This window comes from Balaenoptera borealis (genome assembly GCF_965194805.1).
Source record: "Balaenoptera borealis genome assembly, chromosome: 7".
Taxonomy (NCBI): domain Eukaryota; kingdom Metazoa; phylum Chordata; class Mammalia; order Artiodactyla; family Balaenopteridae; genus Balaenoptera; species Balaenoptera borealis.
Window position 1 is genome coordinate 24,931,799 of NC_138864.1, and position 20,037 is coordinate 24,951,835.

Genomic DNA, 20,037 nt, shown 5'->3' on the forward strand with positions numbered 1-20,037 from the left:
TTGTCTTTTTGACATGTCCTTATCATTCTCTGAACCCTTCCTTACGTTCTGGCACAACAAAATGTTTCCAGCTTCAACTTGTACTTCCTCTGCCTCAGGCCTGGAATGAGTCACTTCTTCAAGGAGAGTGGTATATAGAAACCAGGATCTGAATGCTGGATACGCTCATTGCTATTGTGGTGTTGCTACCCTGGGGCCTTCTCAGTGGACAGAGCTAGAAAGTGTGTGTGTGTGTGTGTGTGTGTGTCCTTTTACATTTATATTTATTTCTTTCGATATAAGCCATGAATTTGCAGTGGTAGTTCCAATTCAGATACAATACCGCAGAGTTCATTTTATCTTTTCTCCTCTCTATATCTTCCTTCTCTATCACTGAAGAATCTGGTTCCTATTGTCCTCAATATACTTATTCAATTAATCTTCTGTATGTATCCCATCTCCCAACCCCTCTGGGCTGTACCTGGCCCCCTGCCCTAAAATTGCCTTCAAATGAGTTGCCATTACTGGCTGTTGTTGGGCTGCTCCTGCTGTTCCATTCCAACAATGCTTTTGCAAGTGCTGTTATTACCAGCCACTGCCAAGCTGCCTCGATTTGTATTTTGAGCTGCTTTGTAAACTCTGAGGTTGGTACTTACATTTAGTGTTTTCTTTGTTATTTCAGCTTGGTTTGCAAGTTATCTGCACTTAGCAGAAGAGAAGTATCAGATAGCTACGGTAGCTTAGTAACTTGCTGTTCATATCTTCTGATAGTGTTACTTGTACTTCGAGGAGATACTGGGAGAGAGAAACAACCCAGAGAAGATTGGAAGGAGGCAGAGATAAGGAAGAGAGGAAGTAGGGAGGAAGTAGGAGATGGCCGAACGATATATGGAACGAGTGCTACTAGTACTCTTTCCCCTGGCTTAACATGGTCTTTACTCTGTCCTGGTAAGGAAAGAATACATTCCCCTTAGAAAAATTCTTAAAGCAGCCGTTATTACTGAGTCAAAGCCCTTTTCAGTAGGCCCGTATCTTTTGACCCTCTAGGGTTCTAGTGGCCCTCTGGTTCACTCTGCAAGTTGACAGCTACTTTTTTTTTGCTTTGACCATTGGCTTCTAGGCCTGTGTTACAACTGCCTACTGATCTTTCTCAGGATGTTCCCAGGCACTTCAGGTCCAACATTCTTTCTTCCCAAATAAGTTTCTCTTCTTGCATATCCTGGCTGATTAATGGTTCTGTTCTATCAACTTTTCAGTCTTCCTTCACCTTATTCACTGCCTTCCCCCTCCCTTTCCAGCCCAGTACAGTTTCCATGAAGCTTCATAAATACCTTTCCAGCACACACTTTCACTGTCTTTGAGTTTTTCACATTTTTAAGATATCAAGTAACTTCACTTCCCTTGGTCTTTTTCCACATCTACATATTGCACAATATTCAAGGGAGAGGTAAAGGGAACAGTTAATAACTGGCATTTCTGTCTCTTCTCTAGGCAGAGAAGGTCACAGGTTTCCTCTGCACCTTTTATTTTCTCTTTTGCCCTTTCTCCTCTCTACTGTAATTCATTTTCCTCCCTCCCTCTGCCACTCTTAAATGATCTCTGTTCTATGGCTCATTCCCTTAGTCTCTGCATGCCTCTTAGGGTAATATAGAAAGAAAAGGGTCAGAAGATTAGACTTTTGAGTCTTGCAGCTCTGCTGAGGTGTGTTCTTCATGACCAGAAAGCATCAGAGCTCTGTAGAGCATATGGGAGGTATGGCCTGTCTGTCCCCTTTAGTAGTCTTGCAGGAGAAGGTCAGGAAGGAAAGGGGCCTGTTTGTACGAGACAGAAATTGTCTAGGCTTTGATGAGTGTGTTAAGAAGAAATCCTAACAGGAAGTTTCTCAGAGAGTGGGTGTTTGGAGGTAGTGTGGGGGATATGATTAACCTCATAGTCAGAAGGTCTGTGTTCTCATGTCAGCTTTGCCTCTAACTGGCTGTGTGACCTTAAATAAGTCGCTTAGACCTCTTTATATTTCTGATTCTTTGTTTCCAAAATGAATATTTAGCGTAGATGAATTCTAAGGTCCTGCACAGTTCTGATAGATTCCAATAGAACTGAGTAACTGTAGTGTTAAAGATAACATTTTTTCCCCATTTGAAAGTCCTTTTGTTTTTTGACCTGCCTGAAGGCAATATACTAGTTTTATTTTTCCTGTCTTGCAAAACTGATACTTTGGAGAAAATTCAAGGGAATTTATTTAAATATAATTAAATACAATTGCTCTTTAGTAATGTTTTATGACAGACTTAATCTGCATTGAGCACATTTTAATTTTATGTGGGATTTACATTATGTTTCTACTAATATTTCTTTTGGATAGCCATTCTTTCACCCACTGCAGTCTCTGAAGAGGACTCTTCAAGCATTTGCCTATTAATCAAATGGTTTATTATTTTCCATGTTATATTTTTTGTATTGAGAAAAACTTAATACCTATAAACGAAGAACCTCAATTGTAGTCTTTTAGGTACTTGTAAGCTACATGATTACGAACATTTTTTCTAGAGTATTTCAGTGGGTGAAAGAGGTTACTTCTTTTTCTTTGTGTTCTTTGTTTTTACTTCTTCCATTATGTAGAATCTTGTACAAAATTTTCCCTTTTTTCGTGTGCTTTTGTGTTACAAAAGGTCCTGTGTCTCCATTGTATATTAAAATGAATTTATCAGAGATATTTATGTATCCATACTAATGGTAAAGTATTTGGGTAAAGGAGAGTACTAAAACTAAGTTAAACCACTAATTGCAACTTAATAATTACTGAGGTAGTTCTTAAAAAAATAAGACCTTAAAAATATATTATTAACCATAATAAAATTGGCAAAATTTTGATCCTAGATTTTGCTCAAAGACCAGGTGATTTTTTTTTAATCATGTTTTTAATAAGTTTATTTATTTATTTATTTTGGCTGCGTTGGGTCTTCGTTGCTGCGCGCGGGCTTTCTCTAGTTGGCGGCAAACGGAGGCTAGTCTTCGTTGTGGTGCGCCGGCTTCTTGTTGCGGTGGCTTCTCTTGTTGCAGAGCACGGGCTCTAGGCGCATGGGCTTCAGTAGTTGTGGCACGTGGGCTCAGTAGTTGTGGTTCGCGGGCTCTAGAGCGCAGGCTCAGTAGTTGTGGCGCATGGGCTTAGTTGCTCCATGGCATGTGGGATCTTCCCGGACCAGGGCTCAAACCCGTGTCCCCTGCATTGGCAGGCAGATTCTTAACCACTGTGCCACCAGGGAAGTCCAGACCAGGTGATTTTGACCAAGAATTGTTTGGTAAGTTAGGGCATGTCTCTTAGAATTGCTATTTGTAAGACCTTAAAACTTATAAAATAAGCTGAAGTAGGACTTTGATTTACATGTTTATATTTTATGATAGATATTATATTTCTGAATTATTTATTGTAAAAATAAGGTAGTGATTAAAATGCTGAGAAATAACTACCAGATTTAATTATTAACAGATCATAATTTCTGCTGGTAACCTATCCAAAATAAGCTAAATCCACATAACATGCTTCACATATTTTCCTTTTTAGATCAAAGAAAGCAAAGAATTCAATTGATAAATCAACTGAGACTGACAATGGCTATGTATCCCTTGATGGGAAAAAGACTGTTAAAAGCAGTGAAGATGGAGTACAAAGCCATGAACCTCAGTGTGAAACTCTTCGACCAGAAGAGGCAACCTGGAACACAGGAACACTGAGGAACATTCCCAGCAAAGTAAGTGTGATTTTTAAAAGTAATTTGTGTGATTTTATATTAGTTAATGGGAAGTGACTTTGACATAGTAGTTGCCCTTGAGTGTATGTATTTTCTCCAGAATTTATTCTGTGAGCCTTTACAAATCACACTGATGAAGCTGAAAATCAGATAAAGTAGTGTGAATAAACCTGATTTCCAGTATAACTTGGCACCTTCTGAATTGATTGATGGCTCCAGTTGTTTTGAAATGTTAAAGCACTTTATAATTTATAGTTGATATTTGTTAAACGTTACTTTTTATTTCCCCATTTCTGTGTGTGTGTAAGAATTTATTTCAAATGGAACATCTAAATTATTCTAGACACTGAACTAGGACCCTGGTTTTCCATTAATGTTCTCTATAAGAAAATAGTACCTTATTTTTCCTACCTTTGTTACCTTTGGTGTCAGCACATTTGTTTTGTTTTTAATTTGCAAAAAATTCTTACTGAGGAAATTTGTTAAGGATAACAATTGTTTGTTTACTTTTCCAGAAGAAACCCTGGGTTTATTGTAACAAAGCTTAATGTAATATCTTCTTTCTCTTTGTTTCCCTGAAGTTTTTTGGTTAAATAATCTGTTCTTTTTTTTTTAAATTTTATTTATTTATTTGTTTGTTCTTAATTTTTGGCTGTGTTGGGTCTTTGTTGCTGCACATGGGCTTTCTCTAGTTGAGGCAAGCAGGGGCTACTCTTCTTTGCGGGGGGCGGGCTTCTCATTGTGGCTTCTCTTGTTGCAGAGCACGGGCTCTAGAGCGCAGGCTCAGTAGTTGTGGCGCATGGGCTTAGCTGCTCCGTGGCATGCGGGATCTTCCCGGGCCAGGGATCGGACTCGTGTCCCCTGCGATGGCAGGCGGATTCTTAACCACTGCGCCACCAGGGAAGCCCAAATAATTTATTCTTTAAAAGCCGTTACAGTAAAAAAAATATATATATATGGTCAAATTAAAAGATGTTACCTTTGTTACATTTAGGAACGTAAGCATGAACATGTGTGTTGAGGAAAGTGAAGGAAGAAAAGAGGATTCTCTATTTTGAGTGAAGTATGTGTTATTGCTTGACAGTACATGTATTTTCAGTACCTGTAGCTATATAATAAATAGCATGGGGCAGCAATGAATCAGAGTCCCTTACTCTGATTTTAGATTTTTGAGGCATTTAACTCTCTGGTAATGTGAGCCTCACATCACTAGCATCAGTCAACAAATAAATTAAGTTTTTAGTCATGCAGTTTTCAAACACATTTCCAGGTATGTATTACCTACTAACGTCATATAAGAGGAACATGAAAGTATCAGTAAAATATCTGCTCTGGAGTCTCTCAGTTTCAGAACTTCTGGAATCTGGTTATCTCTAAAAAATCAATATTTACATGGTGTTGTCTGCCTGATATGTGTTTCATTCAGCTACCAATCACCTCCTCATTGCCTCATAACCCATTATTTAAATCAGTGCTGGTCTTAAGATTGATAGCATTTTCGGTTTGTGAGAATAATGTAATTCATTTTAGGTCTCTCAAGCTTCCTTCAAAGGGTCTCTGTTCTGCTTTTATACTATTTTACGTTCTCAATTTTGTAAGCCATTTCAAATCCTTTTGTGAACAGAAATGTTATAGAACAATATTTGACAAATGACTATTGAGTTTCTTTAGTCACTGATTTAAGACATTTTTTAGAAAATCAGGTAGTACTAATCAATTACTCTGAGATCTTTAGAGGTATTTGAAAGTATATGTGTATATGTATGTACAATTTAAAATTTTGCAGTTTTAAAGCTGCAAGGTTAGTCAGAAATTACCAACAACTCTCTTTTTATACTCCTAACTTAGGATACCCAAAGGACAGTAACAAATGTCTCTGATGAAGTCTCCAGTGAAGAAGGTCCAGAAACAGGATACCCATTGCGCCGTCATGCAGACAGGACTTCTGAGAGCATTCTTCGGAATAGAAAGTCACACCATTATAAGAAACATTACCCTAATGAGGTATATACTTTAGCCTTGCATCTGTACATATATATCTATTTTGTATGTTTTTAATTTACAACTTTTTTCAACAAATTTATGATTATTGAAATAACAGATATTTCCCATCAGTCTTGATATCTTACTGTTACATGATCTGGACTTACAGAGGAGCAGTTTTAGATTAATGTATTTCATACATGATAAATAGCCACACACTTGTATTCATTTTGTGTGTTATCTCTGAAGACTCATACATTGAGTTTGTTGTTTCCTTTTAAAGAAGATCCTGGAGACACAATCTGTGAACTCCTGTGTTAGTCTTTTCCACGATTTGAAAGGCTTTATAACTTCTAGATTGTAGCAAAGTTATTATTCTAAGTGACTTCCTTCATGTTACTGTCACCAGTTAAGTCGCCCAGCCTATAAAATTCAATTCCTTTTTCTTCTTTGATTCTGTTTTTCTTTATTAATGTCTGTTTTTCTCCAAACCCTTTTCCAACTTTATCACATCTCTTGAAGTTATTATATCTCTTGAAATATTTAAATAGAAAAAAAATTTCATTCAATTGTATTTTCACATTTTATTCTAAGGACAATACATTGTCTTGCTTGAAGGCACATGAATTACTTTTTACGTCACTTTTTGATAAACATTACCTTCTACTCTTTTTGTACTGTATTAGAATATATATATTTTTTTATTGATGATTTAGGGTCAAACTTGCGAAAAATCTAATGCTGTGCTGGAATATGAATAGCTTGAGAGTTTTAAGATTAGAAGAGTTACTTGTTCTTTGTACACTCTTCTTTGTGGTTTTATCTCTAGTTAATCTTTCTACGTGACTCTGGCTGTTTCTTCGCTCAGTGGCTGCCATTAGAAAGACACTAATGCCAGTATGTCTACTCATTGCCTCTTCATCCACATTATCTGATGTACCGTTTAGTGTTCCTAAGCCAGTTAACCATGCTTGTGAAATTCAAAGTCTTATTCCATGCACAGGTAGAAGTCTGTTGGTCCTGGAAAGAATTCAGGACCTCCTATAGAAGGAGGTCTCCACTCTCCTATAGAATAAATTACTTCGCTTCAGAGGTACTTTTCTCTCCCCTAATCTTTACTTTTCTTGGTTTGCAGCTATATTTTGAAATATTGAGATTCTTGAAGGGCAGAACATTATTCTACTAATCTTAACTTTTAAATAAATGTTTCTTAAAATCTTCCAGATTCCAAGCTAAGTAAGGCTGATAATTAGCTAGTAGGCATTGGTTGTTTTAAATCTTTTTAAAAGTGGTATAAAAGATTACATAAAAATAAAATCTGGTCTTCAAATTTTTCATCTGTGAAGTGAGGAACTTTAGACTAGAAAATATTTAAAAAGCTGTATTTCGGTTCCAAATTTTTTTACTCTCAAGTCAAACCACCTTCAAAGTTGTTCTTATTTTTTATTGAAAAAGCAAAACACAACCTCCTTTGAATAAGTAAGATTCAGACAGAGGATTTGTAGCGTTGTTTTGCATCTATATGTATTTATTACTATACTCTTCAAATTACTGGTGATACTGTTTTCTTTTAGGGTGAGGCACAAAGAAATCATTTGGGGAAGCACTTTTTGCAGGGGTAAGACTGGTGGGCCTCACTTTAAGAGTACTGGTCAGGGACCCAGCCATTTGTTGTAAGCCTCCCAGATGTCGGCATCTATAGATACACTTTTTAGGGGCATTTAGTTTTTCAGGAAGAATCATCCAATCTTCTGGTGGAATGGGGGTGGTAGATATTATACCATGCTGTCATGGTGTTTGGCACCAAGGGCGTTGGGGATGAGGTAGTGATCTTGCCATTCAGTGTGTTGGACTTTCACCTAACCCTCCTCCCTCTTACCCCTCAACCCCCAAACCCTACCCCCACCCTGGCTTCTTGCCTTTTTCTACTATCTACTATATCTGATTGGCTTCTTCCAGTCTCTTGTTGGGAAGATGGTGGTTGAATTACTTGGTTATCTGAGATATAGGAGGTGTCCTGGGGAACCGGTAGCTCTGTTTAAGCATTTGTCCTGTTTCCTAGCTCTGTCTTGCTTTGTTTAACTCTGCAGGTATCTTTCAATTTTTATTCCCTATTGTGGATTAGCCTTTCATCTGATGAAGGCAGCATTTGATGGGAAGCATAGTGAAGAAACCATGGGCATGGAGTCAGACTACTTAAGTGACTTTGGAAAAATTATTTAACTTACCTGAGTCTCAGTTTCTGCCTCTGTACAGTGGGGAGGGAAGGAGACTGGCCTCATCAGATTGTTAAGTTTAAATAAGATTATGCATAATTGCCAGGCACAAAGCATTTACGTTATAAATGCTTATTCCCTTCATCTATTTCAGTTCAAATAAATAAACTTTCTTAATATGATTGTATCCTCAGTTTTAGCTGTCTGTCTAAAGATTTGAAATAAGCAGAACAAATTGTATTAAATGAGCTATTAACTTGAGCTATTTTCTTCAGTTCTAAAATTTCCTATTTTTTAGCTTAATTCAGCAATTTGTAGTGAAATTTAAAGTGGCCACTAACTACTTAAATACTGCAGATAAAATTCTGTTTGAAATGTAAACAATTATAGGCAATAATTTTTAGATTTTACATTTGTAAAATGGTCCACTTATTAATCAGTATTTGACAACATACATTTATAAAGAATTATAGGTATTTCTTTATCCCTGAAATCACCCATTAGTTTCACTTAAACAGTCATCAGGCCTTTAATCCTATTACTTATTTCTGTATCTGATTGACAAGTCTGCATCAGAAATTAGTTATAGATAATAAGCTAGTTTTATCAAAAATTTTGGATTAGCAATTACTGATTACTTAATACAGTCTGTGTCTTGCTATCTAATGAAAACTGTTGTGATGAAAACTGCTTATGCTTCAAATATTCTGGTTGACATTAGTGAATCGGAAGTATTTTTGGAGTGCTTTTCATGAAAAAAAGCTGACTAATTTTTACCCTTTTCTCTTTCTGTATTATTTTTCTTTCTTTTTTCATTTTCCTGCTCAACTCTTTTGGAAAATTTTTACTTCTCCCTCAAACAACCCTCCTCCCACAAATACTCTATCAGTACACTAAATATATATTTAGTATCTCACTCTAATATCAATAAGTTAATTATCAATAATATATCTCATTCATTTAAGACATTTTGTTACCTGTGCTAATGATGGCAAAAAAAAGTAGTGTTTGGTTTCTGTCTTTCCTAGACTTATAGTGTATTTGAGAGTTAGGATTTATTTGAGAATATGAAATACATGAACATCTAACACAGACAATATTACAGATGCCAGACAACAATGCAAAATTTATCATCAAATGAATATAAATAATAATAACTCACTTCAGGGACAAAGTAATTGTTCTAAATAGAGAGTACCTTTAACATTTGTCGAGCGCCTTTGTACTAGGTTTGTATTAAAAGCTACAGTGCTCATTTAAGTTTTAATATCTATTTTAAGGTAGGTAGTTTTATTCCCCATTGGTAGGTGGCTAAACTAAGACTCAGAAACAAGGTAAGACAGCTGGAAAGGGGTAGAGATGGTATTTTCCTGACACTTTGTTGAGTAGGCTTTAAAGGAGAGTAGGATTACAGTAAGAGGTAGGAACATGATCAGAGGCTAGAGTGGCAAAGAGCAAGCTGTGTTTAGAGGCTAAGACGTAGCCCAGTGTCACTGGAGGAGAAGTGGAGAACAGGGTCCGAAGTAGCACATTTGAAGACAAGCATGCTGGGTGAAGGAATGTGAACTTTATGCAGGAGAGCAGTGGGAAGCCACAGAAAGATTTTTGTCTGAGGAATGAAAGAATAGCTTCACTGTGGGAAGGTTAATCTGGAAAGAGGGGAAGACCTTTTAGATAGGGGTCAGGCAGGAAGGTCTTAGAGCAAACAAGGTGTGAATGATGAAGTCTGAACTGTGGTGATAACATGGGAAATAGAGAGGGGTAAATATAAAATATTTTAAAGTAGAATTGACAAAATCTTAGTGACAGAGGATAGCTAAAAACAAATCCAAAAATTTCAGCATACTTGACTACATAAGGATGGCTATTACCATTCTTTATTTAGGAAGGGTTATTTGGAATTAATTTAAATTAAAGTGTAGTCAAAGGTATTTATTTTGTACATTAAAAACTCTTAGGAAAAAAGTAAATTGGTCAGAAATTATTTAACTTGTGCCTTTTAGTTTTTCACTTTTTTACAATAGATTAAGAAACATGAGTTGGCAGTTATCTTCCTGATATAGATTATTTGTTAATTTTATATCAATTTATTGAACTTCTGTTTGAAAAACAAAAACAGTAGATACATGAAATCTATTGTTGCTATAAAAAAAAGAAAAAAAAAACTAAGAAAAGAACTCCATTAAACACATCAATTAAAGTGGGTTAACATTCACTGACTATGCAGTCCGTATGGATTTAGACTAGTCTCTGAATTCTGAACTTTGTATAAACTTTAAGAGAAAACAGGCACAACCTTTGCCTGCAAAATAACACTTGAGCTGAGATGTGAAATCAGATTTTGATGAGGAAATTTTGTTTCTCCTTAAAAAATATTATGTATTTTAATGCTTTGCTATTTATTTCACTGTCATTTGACAGTGTGTGTGTTGTTTTAGCAAAAAGTAGCAATATATGTTTCTGATAGAATCCTTTGAGTTGGAAAGGGTACATAAATTGTATTAATGTCAAAGAATATCTTGATTTCAGGATGCCCCTAAATCGGGTACTAGTTGCAGCTCTCGCTGTTCAAGTTCCAGACAGGATTCTGAGAGCACAAGGCCAGAATCTGAAACAGAAGATGTATTATGGGAAGACTTGTTACATTGTGCAGAATGCCGATCATCTTGTACCAGTGAGACAGATGTGGAAAATCCTCAGATTAATCCATGTGTGAAAAAAGAATATAGAGACGACCCTTTTCATCAGGTTGGTTTACAGTGTTGGATTATGTGGGGCTGTAAGTCCAGCTCCTTTGAATGTATGTACAGATTTTACAGAGGTGAAGAAAAAACTTACAATTAAAATAATGTTCCTATATTATTTTTATTTTCATGTGAGCTGCGGTCTCGCTTCACTGGAACATAGAATCTCAATATTTGTATGATGATTGTGTCACTCACCTTGCAAACATATATTCCTGAGAAACTGTCAGTAAATAGAGTTTTGTAAGTCAAATTGTACTTTAGATGCATTAGTCCTTTTCTCACTCAGCATACTTCACGGTCAGATTCATCTATACCTGTGGCCTTGACTCCATCTATAAGATTATAATTCACAAATTCACACCTCATGAGTATCAGATTTGTATCTCCAAGTGCCTATAGTAATGCTATCCAACAGAAGTATAATGAGAGTTACATATGTAATTCAAAATTTTCTGGTAGTCTCATTTAAAAACATTTAAAAAGGTGGAATTAATTTAAGTATGTTTTGTTTAACCCAGTATATTCAAAATATTATCATTTCAACCTATAACTAGTATGAGAAATATTAATGAAATATGTTACATTTTTAATACTTTCTTCAATATCTGTTGTGAACACTTACAGCACATCTCATTTGGACTAGCCACATTTCAAGTAATCAATAGCCACATGTGAGTAGGATACCGTATTGGACAGCACAGGTCTATAGGATACCTTCATTTGAATGTCCCCCCAGTACTTCATAGTTACCAAATACTCCATCTTCCTTCATAAATCTGTTTTTCTTATGAATGACATCTCCATCCACTCACTCGCCAGTTCAGAAACGTGGGGGTTACTCTTCCTTACCTTCTCTCTCTTATCCAACTTCTCATCAAATCTTAATAATAAAACCAACAAGTAAACTCTTAGGCAACTAGAGATGGAAGGAAACTTCCTTAATCTGATAAAAGGTAACTCAAAGAACCTTCTAAAAACCTATCATACTTCATGATGAAATTTTAGGATCATTTTTATTAATGTCAGGAACAAGAAAGGGATACTCATTATCACTGCTTTTTCTATCAAAATCCTACCAGCATGTTTGTTTGTTTGTGTTTTAGTTGAACTTAGACTGATTTAACGTCCACATTAAAGAGCAAAATGTCAAGAATAGCAAAAATAATTTTGAAGAACAGAGGACTTTTCTTACTGAGTATAAAAGTTTACTTTAAAGGTGTAGTAATTAAGATGGTATGGTACAGCTGTATGCTATAGACTGAATATTATGTCCCCCCAAAATTGATATGTCAAAGCCTAATCCCAAATGTGATAGTATTTGGAGATGGGGCCTTTGGGAAGTGATTAGATCATGAGGGTAGAGCCCTCATGAATAGGATTACTGCCCCTGTAAAAGAGGTGCCTTAGAGAGCTCCCTTTTCTCTTTCATCATGTGAGGTTACAACAAAAAGAGAGTAGTCTGTGAACCAGGAAGTGAGATCTCACCAGACACCAAATATGCCAGCACCTTGATCTTGGACTTCCCATCCTCCAGAACTGCGAGAAACAGATTTCTGTTGTCTGTAAGCCGTTTAGTCCTTGGTATTTTGTTATAGCAGGCCAGACAGACTCAGTGTGTAAACAGATAGACCAACGGGACAGAATAGAAAACCCAGAAATAGATACCTGTTTGTATGGATCCCTAATGTATGATATAAGTGACATTACTAATGAGTAGAAAAAGGATGGACTGTTCAGTATATGGTTGTGGGTCAAATAATTATCCAAAGGCAAAAATTTATTCCAGATAGTTCCTAAGTGTGAAGAAATAAAATTTTAAAATATTTAGAAGAAATTATAGGAAAAAAATACTTGTTACTTTAGGTAAGAAAATAATTTTTTTTCTAGCTCATTAAAGAAAGTTTATTTTAAAATATTTAATATTTCTTTATTAAAGGAGAACAGGCAGGATATAAGCTCTATAAACTTTCCGAAGAGAGAACATTGCTAGCATTCCAAATGGAGAAATTATTGCCTTGTATGAGAACCAAGCCTTTAGCCTATTTCACTTTACAGGTGGCTGCGTATGAAATATTCTTCTTACAAGATCATAATGCATAATGAGCTTTTGAAAATTAAAATTGTAGGTGAATTTTTCTCGCTGCTTCATTACTATATCAGTTAGGGAGGAGGTTCATGGTTGATTCTCAGGACAGGTTTACCCAAGGCATACCTTGTATTATAAGCAGGGTTTTGCGATGCCCCTCAAATTACGCTACATGGAATGTCAGCTCGGGCCACCCTGTCCTTCGTAGATAAGCTTTCTTCTCAGATTTTCAGGTACTAGGGTAAAAGTACCAATGGAGGCTCTTGGACTAAGCCTTTTGTCTTTTCATCCCAAGCTTCATCCAGCATCAGGAGGGACTCACGTGTGAATATGGACATCCTAGGGTCCAACACCCAACTTCCTTCCACATCCTTCCAAACCAAATTCCTTGGCCACTCCTCTGGCCCAGATATATACACACTGGTGGGGTGATCTACTCTCCAGAGGGACCTGGGCAAGAGGCCTGTGCAGGCCTAGGAAGCCAGCTTGGGACCAGTAGGATAGGGGATTCTAGGTCCCATGGATCCAGAAGGGTATGGGTTCCAGGTATGCATATCCCCAACTCTGCAAACTCCTTACTTCACAGGGAGGGGCACCGCTGGAGCAGAGCCAGAAAGGGGACCTCTGAAGTGCAGAGCCCAGAAGAGGGAACCTGGCTCCCTCCATCTGGGCTAGTGCTAATCAGATTTAGGAAAACATGACTTAAGCTCTCCCAAAGCCCAAAGCTCGCTGCATAACATCTGTTATTTTCTCCGGGTTTGTGTATTCATGGTCCCCTGCTCTGGCTAATCTCCAGGCAAGTACTACTTCTGTTTCATCTCACACCAACCCAAATTTGAAATGCTACTACTTGACACATTTTTAGGAAAAAATATTCTCATATCAAACATCTTATTTTTAGTCAGTTCTACTGAAGACTTGGTGTTGAACAGTTCTCTCTTTATCTCTGCTTCCTCCTCCTTCCAAGGAACAAAATGAATTCTTTTCTTATCATCAGAAAAAGGGTTGTGAGAGAGTATGTGTAATGAGATTGTAACACATGTGTGTCTGTACATGTAACTAAAGTTACATGTAACTAAAGTTCAATAGAAGAGAAACAGACACATGGGGTTCAGCTGAGACACATTAATGGCAGAATAATTGACTGAAGGTCTACAAGGCACAGAGGGTCCCCAGGGCTGCTGATTCCTCTGTCCTAAGTCCTAGTTAGAGTAAAATTTCCCTTGGATGCCACAAAATGTTTCTGATGAGAAACACCATCATCCAATCACTACCTTTATTTGAGCTAGCTGGAATATCCATTCCTTGCAAAAAATACTGGTTTGTTTTTTGCTCTTTTAAGAAAAGAATTTTCTAATGCTCTTATTCAAAGCTGATGTTAATATAAATCTGCACAACTACTTTGGAGAGCACTTTGTTACTTTATAATAAAATTGAAGGTCTACATACTATAAGACCCTTTCTTCTCACTCCAAGGATACTTTAGAAGATGGGCACAAGGAGACATATTAAAAAATGTTCATTGCATTGTATGTGATAGTGAAAGATGGAAAATAATGCAATAGCCAACAATAGTAGAATTAATAAATCATGGCATATGATAAAACTATATACAGCAGTGAAATTGAATGAACTCAGTTACATATAGCAAAAAGAATAAATCTTGTGAATGTAACTTTGAATAAAAACAAGTTGCAGAATTATACGTACAATATACCATTTATAATGAAGTTTTAAAACATGCAAGGTTATATATTGTTTATGAATAAAAGCATATGCAGTAAGCATATAAAAACATGCAAGGGAATAATGAACACCAAATTTAGGATAATAGATCTGGGGAATTAAAAAGGGAATGAGAGCAGGGAAGGGTACAAAGTAAGTTTCAATTTTACCTGTAATTTTTGTAAATTAAAATACCTGGAGGAAATGGGGGTAAAATAAATATATGATAAAGCCAAGTATTATTATTCTCGATCTGATTGAAATGTTTCTCTTAGAAATATATCCATTCATTTTGGCTTCAGCTTCAGGAAAACTGTTAGGGGAAAGAAGCTTTGCTACAGAGGGTTGAGGGGTGAAAGTGAGGAATGAGGTTTAAGAAGCATGGCCCTGACAGGTTGGAGAAACTGAAGGAATGTTTTGGTCCCCACCTCCTAAATGTGAAGATGTGAGATACTTGAGCACTTATGTGCATAGGAGAAAAAACAGTAGGGAAGAATCGAAGAGGTACAGGAGAAGTTGTTGAATGATTAGGGTTCTGGAGGGGAGGCATGATTAGGAAGCTTAGCCTCCTGCAGGACGAGGAACCCGTCCTCTGCTGAAATAGGAGGAGGAAGAGTGCACGAAGCAGGTAAGACCACGAGGGAGTTACTGCCTGATGATCTCTGTTCTTTGAAGTGCAGGAGGCCAGGTGGTCTATTAACAGTAAAGAAGTGAGATGATAGGATAAGGGGCTTGTGGATGGTGGTGAAGGCTTGACATTTTCATTTGTGGGAAACGGAGATGGTGGGGAGAGAGTTTGTGTTTGCTTGTGTTCAAGCCAAGTAACACATTAAAAAGAGTCACACTGCCACGTGGTTGAGGGTCCAATTGCAATCTGAAACTATGAATTTGTAGTTGCCCGTTCTACACAGTTGTATGCTATTCTCTGGAATATAGTTGTAATAATTATAATAGTAGCAAACATTTAATAAGCATTTATTATATATCTTCCACTGTGCAAAGTAATCTAGATGCATTGTCTCATACAATCCACATGACCTATAACAATGTAGGTTATTTTTTGTTTTGTAAATGAGAAAATGGAGGCTCAGAATTAAATAATGCACCCAAAGTCATACAGTGTAGGTGCTAAATAGTTGCTATTCAAGGGACAGGAGAGGGGATGATATGCTGGTTGAAATAATGGATATGGTAAAAATCTAGACATGTTAGATTGAGAAGGAAATGAAACCAAGAAGGGACTGATAGGTTGAAGAATAGGTATGTTCAGGGAAGAGTGTGCTTTGAATTGAAGGTTTGAGAGACCTGGTAAGATGAGAGGTTGTGGCTGGAGACTCATTTCAGATGTAGAGCAATTCTGTGTGGTGACAGGGTCCAGGGCGTGGCCATGGGTATAGCCGAAGCTCCCTGGAATTTAAGAAGTGAAAAAAACAATGAACAGTGCATGAGAAAAGGGTGTTGGATGAGTCATCTGTGTATTCATCTAAGTCACAGAGAATAATAACTGGAATTGAGGTTTAGGAAAATGCCTGTGAGCTATTTTCCCAGCAATCCCATAAGTGGCACAGAGGCAGGGACCGTGTGTTGTTTTGCTCATTGTTGTATCACACAGTGCCTGGTACATAGTAGGTGTTTAATATTAGTTGAGTGAATGAATGAAACAAAAATTTTCAAAACATGCCAATTAGGGCTTTCTTAAATGATTAAAAAATTTGTTTTAATGAATGCTCTACAGAATAAATTGGTCCTAAATCTGTCACACTACTCTGCATCTTTTTTTGGTAAAATAAACATTTTTTAATGTTCTGCTCTGCATATTAATTATAGTATTCTAGGTTTACTTTGGTTTTGCTTTTGGATTATATACTTGATTATACGCACATTTTGTATTCTCAGGCTCCTAAAAAATAAGCTCATGTTTTCAGTTTTAGCTGAAATTAGCTCCTTTTAATGAAAAGCTGCCTGCTTTTTTTCTTGTTTGACTAAGGTCTGTATTAGGTTTGGAGGACCCTTTTCTGCCTAGCATGAAGACTGAAAAATTCCTCCTCATGTGAAGAAGCACTGAGTATTTGAATCAGTGTGTTCTAGTCAGTATGTCACCAAATTTGTAGTTTTGTTTTATTTTCTTGGTAAATAGTTACTGAAACATATCTAAAAGAGAAAATTTTTCTCCTGTAGTCACGGCTGAATATATAATAAAATATAAAGCCACATTCAAGTGAAATTAATTCTTCAGTGGGTAAAGCCGTATTTTAATGGCTACAGTTCCCACAGGTGGAAACTTCAGGAAAACAATTGTCATGGTGAATTTATCTGAAATAAAACATGCTGCCATTTAAAGTGTTAAGGTTTCCAGGCAGTTGTGAATGAACAGGGAGCAAAGCAGTTGAGATTTTGATGAGGATAAAGAGCAACCATTGAAAGAGTTCCAAATTTTAGTTTGAAAAACGTAACTAAGAAGAATCTATGTGATAAAATTATAAAATGGAATGATTTGCTCTGATGTTTTCTTTGAAACTTTTAAAAAAAATCTCATGTACTGAAGGCAGTACATATTTGTACAATATTTTTAAAATTTTTTTAACATCTTTATTGGAGTATAATTGCTTTACAATGGTGTGTTAGTTTCTGCTTTATAACAAAGTGAATCAGCTATACTTATACACCTATCCCCATATCCCCTATTTTTGAGTACATTTCACACACACACGCCCCTGTATCTTTTAATGAATTCTTTTAAAATTCTCCAGTTTCTAGTTGCTCTCTACTCTCTTGGCCTTTTGCCTTTCTGGAAATAGGAAAATGCTATCAAATGCTAGTTAGAAGGTACCGGGGCAAAATGAGTACTTTTGGAAGCAGAGTGAAGAACTTTTTGATTTCCTATTTCTGTCTCTAGATGTACATTCTTGGTATTGTATGTCTTGTTTCATGTAATTCACTGTTACAGACTGAGGCTTTAAAAAAAAAAAGCCTGTATATCGGTGTTTTAATCTGTTACCTCTGTGACTTAACACTCTTTCCATTCAGCTTTTCATATTTGTTCTTAGCTTTTTAGTTCCATTATGTTTCATAGTTATTAAAGTTCCAGGGAAATTTTGATACATATTTTGGTGCAAATTATTTTTATCCCAAACTAGAGTATTTTGTTTGGGGAAAAATTATAAAACATAATTTGAGGAAATAAGTGGATAGTTAATAACTAGTATCTCATAGCTCTTAAGGCTCTCCAGTAGTGAAATATATACTGTGAAGGTTAATGTATATTAAAATACTATATCTTTGGAACAGATAAATTTTTAGAGAAAACCTCTTGATAGCCAAATAACTAAATGTAAAAGAGCTTTGCCAGTAGCATAACTACTGGCATTATGGTTTGCCTATATAATTGTTCATAAAGAAAATTAATGTATGAGGTCAAAATAATAATTTCCCATGTCTATTTTATTACATATTATTGTATTATTATTTTATATCTTTAACTGAAATGAATCAATGCAACTTTACTTCCCCTAGAGGAAAATATATTCCTTAAGTTTACAGAAGCATATCTTTACCATATTTCAATCACGTTTTTGTCCTCAAAGAATATTCTGAAGTAGATTCTTCTGTTCATTGTTAGAAGTTGTTTCAATGAAATATGTTATAAAAATAACTTAGAAATAATGTAATGTAATAAAACAAATTTATCCCATTCTGGGGCTAATCTTTTAGTGTTATTTCTATCAATATCTGATAATGTAAATGTTAGTGTTTTATTAATTTTGTTGCCATCTTTAACCCCCAACTATCCTATTTTGAAGTTTTATTCTTTTAATTATAGATCTGAAACAAACAAAAAAAAACCCCCAACTTTAAGTATCTGATTTTTTTTGTATTAAAGCTTTCACTTTTTCTTTTTACCTTTTTGTATTCCTTGAAACTTCGAGAGATATGTTATTCTAGTTGGGAGAGTCCTTCTATCTCTAGGTGCTTCAGTTCACAATATTTGCTCCAAGGGGGAAAAAAGTTAAATTGATCCTTTGGAGAATTGCTAGATTAAAATATCAGAAAAGTAACTAAATCAAATATTAAGGGTAAGTTTATATCTCTTTCTGAATGAGATTGTATCACTGTTTAGTCCTTCAAAGAGGTTCATATCTCAGCTATCATATTCTTTCGTATTGAGTGATCATAAGTTGGACAGTCAGTATGAACAGTTAATAATATGAATTTAATGTGCATTTGTCTTTGAACACTTGTATATTAAGAATTATGTAGACAGATTGACAGCTAGGTGCTTTTGCTGACAAATTTTAAAGTATTTTTGAACAGTAGGTTGCCTAATAGATGTTACAGAAAGTTCTAAACTTATGCATTTTTATAAACGTAATTTCTTATGCCATCTGTTCAGTGTATATACTAACTGATTTTAAGATAGAATTTTAGTGTCATTGAAATTGTACACGATATAGCTTTGTACAGATACATGTATTTGTTCTATAAATAAAATGTAAATGCATTCACCAGTTTCTATTAGTGTAGATAAAATTGGGTGTGTATACAGATATATACACACATATATATCTTATTTATGAAATGCAGTTAATATATTCACCAATTTCTTTTTTTTTTATAGAGTCATTTGCCCTGGCTCCATAGTTCCCACCCGGGATTAGAAAAAATAAGCGCTATCGTATGGGAAGGCAACGACTGCAAGAAAGCAGACATGTCTGTGCTTGAGATCAGTGGGATGATAATGAACAGAGTGAGTTTTTAAATTTTATTTGTTTAGACAGTGATTATTAATATACTAAATGATGACTGAAATACTATATAACCTACTCACCTCATTTCTTCAACCTGAAAAAGTTAACTTGTATTTAAACGGTGATTTAAACAGTGATTTGTTACCAAATCACTCTCATCTTTTAATGTATTTCATATTCTGATTAAGAAGAGATGATACAGTCTAAAATTTTCTACTTTTATGTTATTATTTTTGCTTTCAATGGGTCAAATTTAGGAGCTGCTAGATAAATACAAGTGTTGATGAAAACTTATTTTTCTGTATCATTTATCATGGTTCATTTATTTATTACTACCCAAAACATTAAAAAAAAAAACTGGAAAATTTGTATTGATGCTTGCCTACTTAAATATATAGAAGTAATGCAACTAGTAAAAATCTTGAGTTATTTGAAGATGTAGAGTACAAATACTATGGATTTTAATTTCACTTTCTATTATTATTTCTCTTATTAGATCATTACTACTTTTTAAATTTTACCTGATTCCTCTGGACAACTAAGCAAGATTTAAGTTGCAATTTTAAATTTCTTGTGTATTGTTAACTAGAACTTTTGTGCACACATTATGTGGGACAGGAATTAAAATAACTGGTTTCAGAAATTGATCTACTTCATGTCCTGTTACATATCTCAGTGTGAGCTATAAAAAGCTATTGACAAGGAGTCCCTAAAGACTTGGATCTAGTTGATATTCTGTACCTTAACTATCTGGGAATTTTTACATACTCTGTAATATCATGATAAAAAGGTAGCTAGATGATATTT

General features: G+C 35.4%; 1 protein-coding gene across 9 annotated transcripts in view; it reads left to right on the top strand.

Annotated features, from left to right (window-relative positions):
* Positions 1-20,037, top strand: part of PHTF2 (putative homeodomain transcription factor 2) — a 125,527-nt gene that overhangs the window by 90,456 nt on the left and 15,034 nt on the right. For 7 of the 9 annotated variants that reach the window (XM_082399341.1, XM_082399342.1, XM_082399344.1 and 4 more), the window contains 4 exons: positions 3,542-3,728; positions 5,577-5,732; positions 10,457-10,675; positions 19,101-19,229. In XM_082399341.1, coding sequence (XP_082255467.1) covers positions 3,542-3,728; positions 5,577-5,732; positions 10,457-10,675; positions 19,101-19,229 — 691 coding nt within the window. The remainder of the gene's footprint in view (positions 1-3,541; positions 3,729-5,576; positions 5,733-10,456; positions 10,676-19,100; positions 19,230-20,037) is intronic. The other 2 variants (XM_082399346.1, XM_082399349.1) reach the window with 1 other exon arrangement.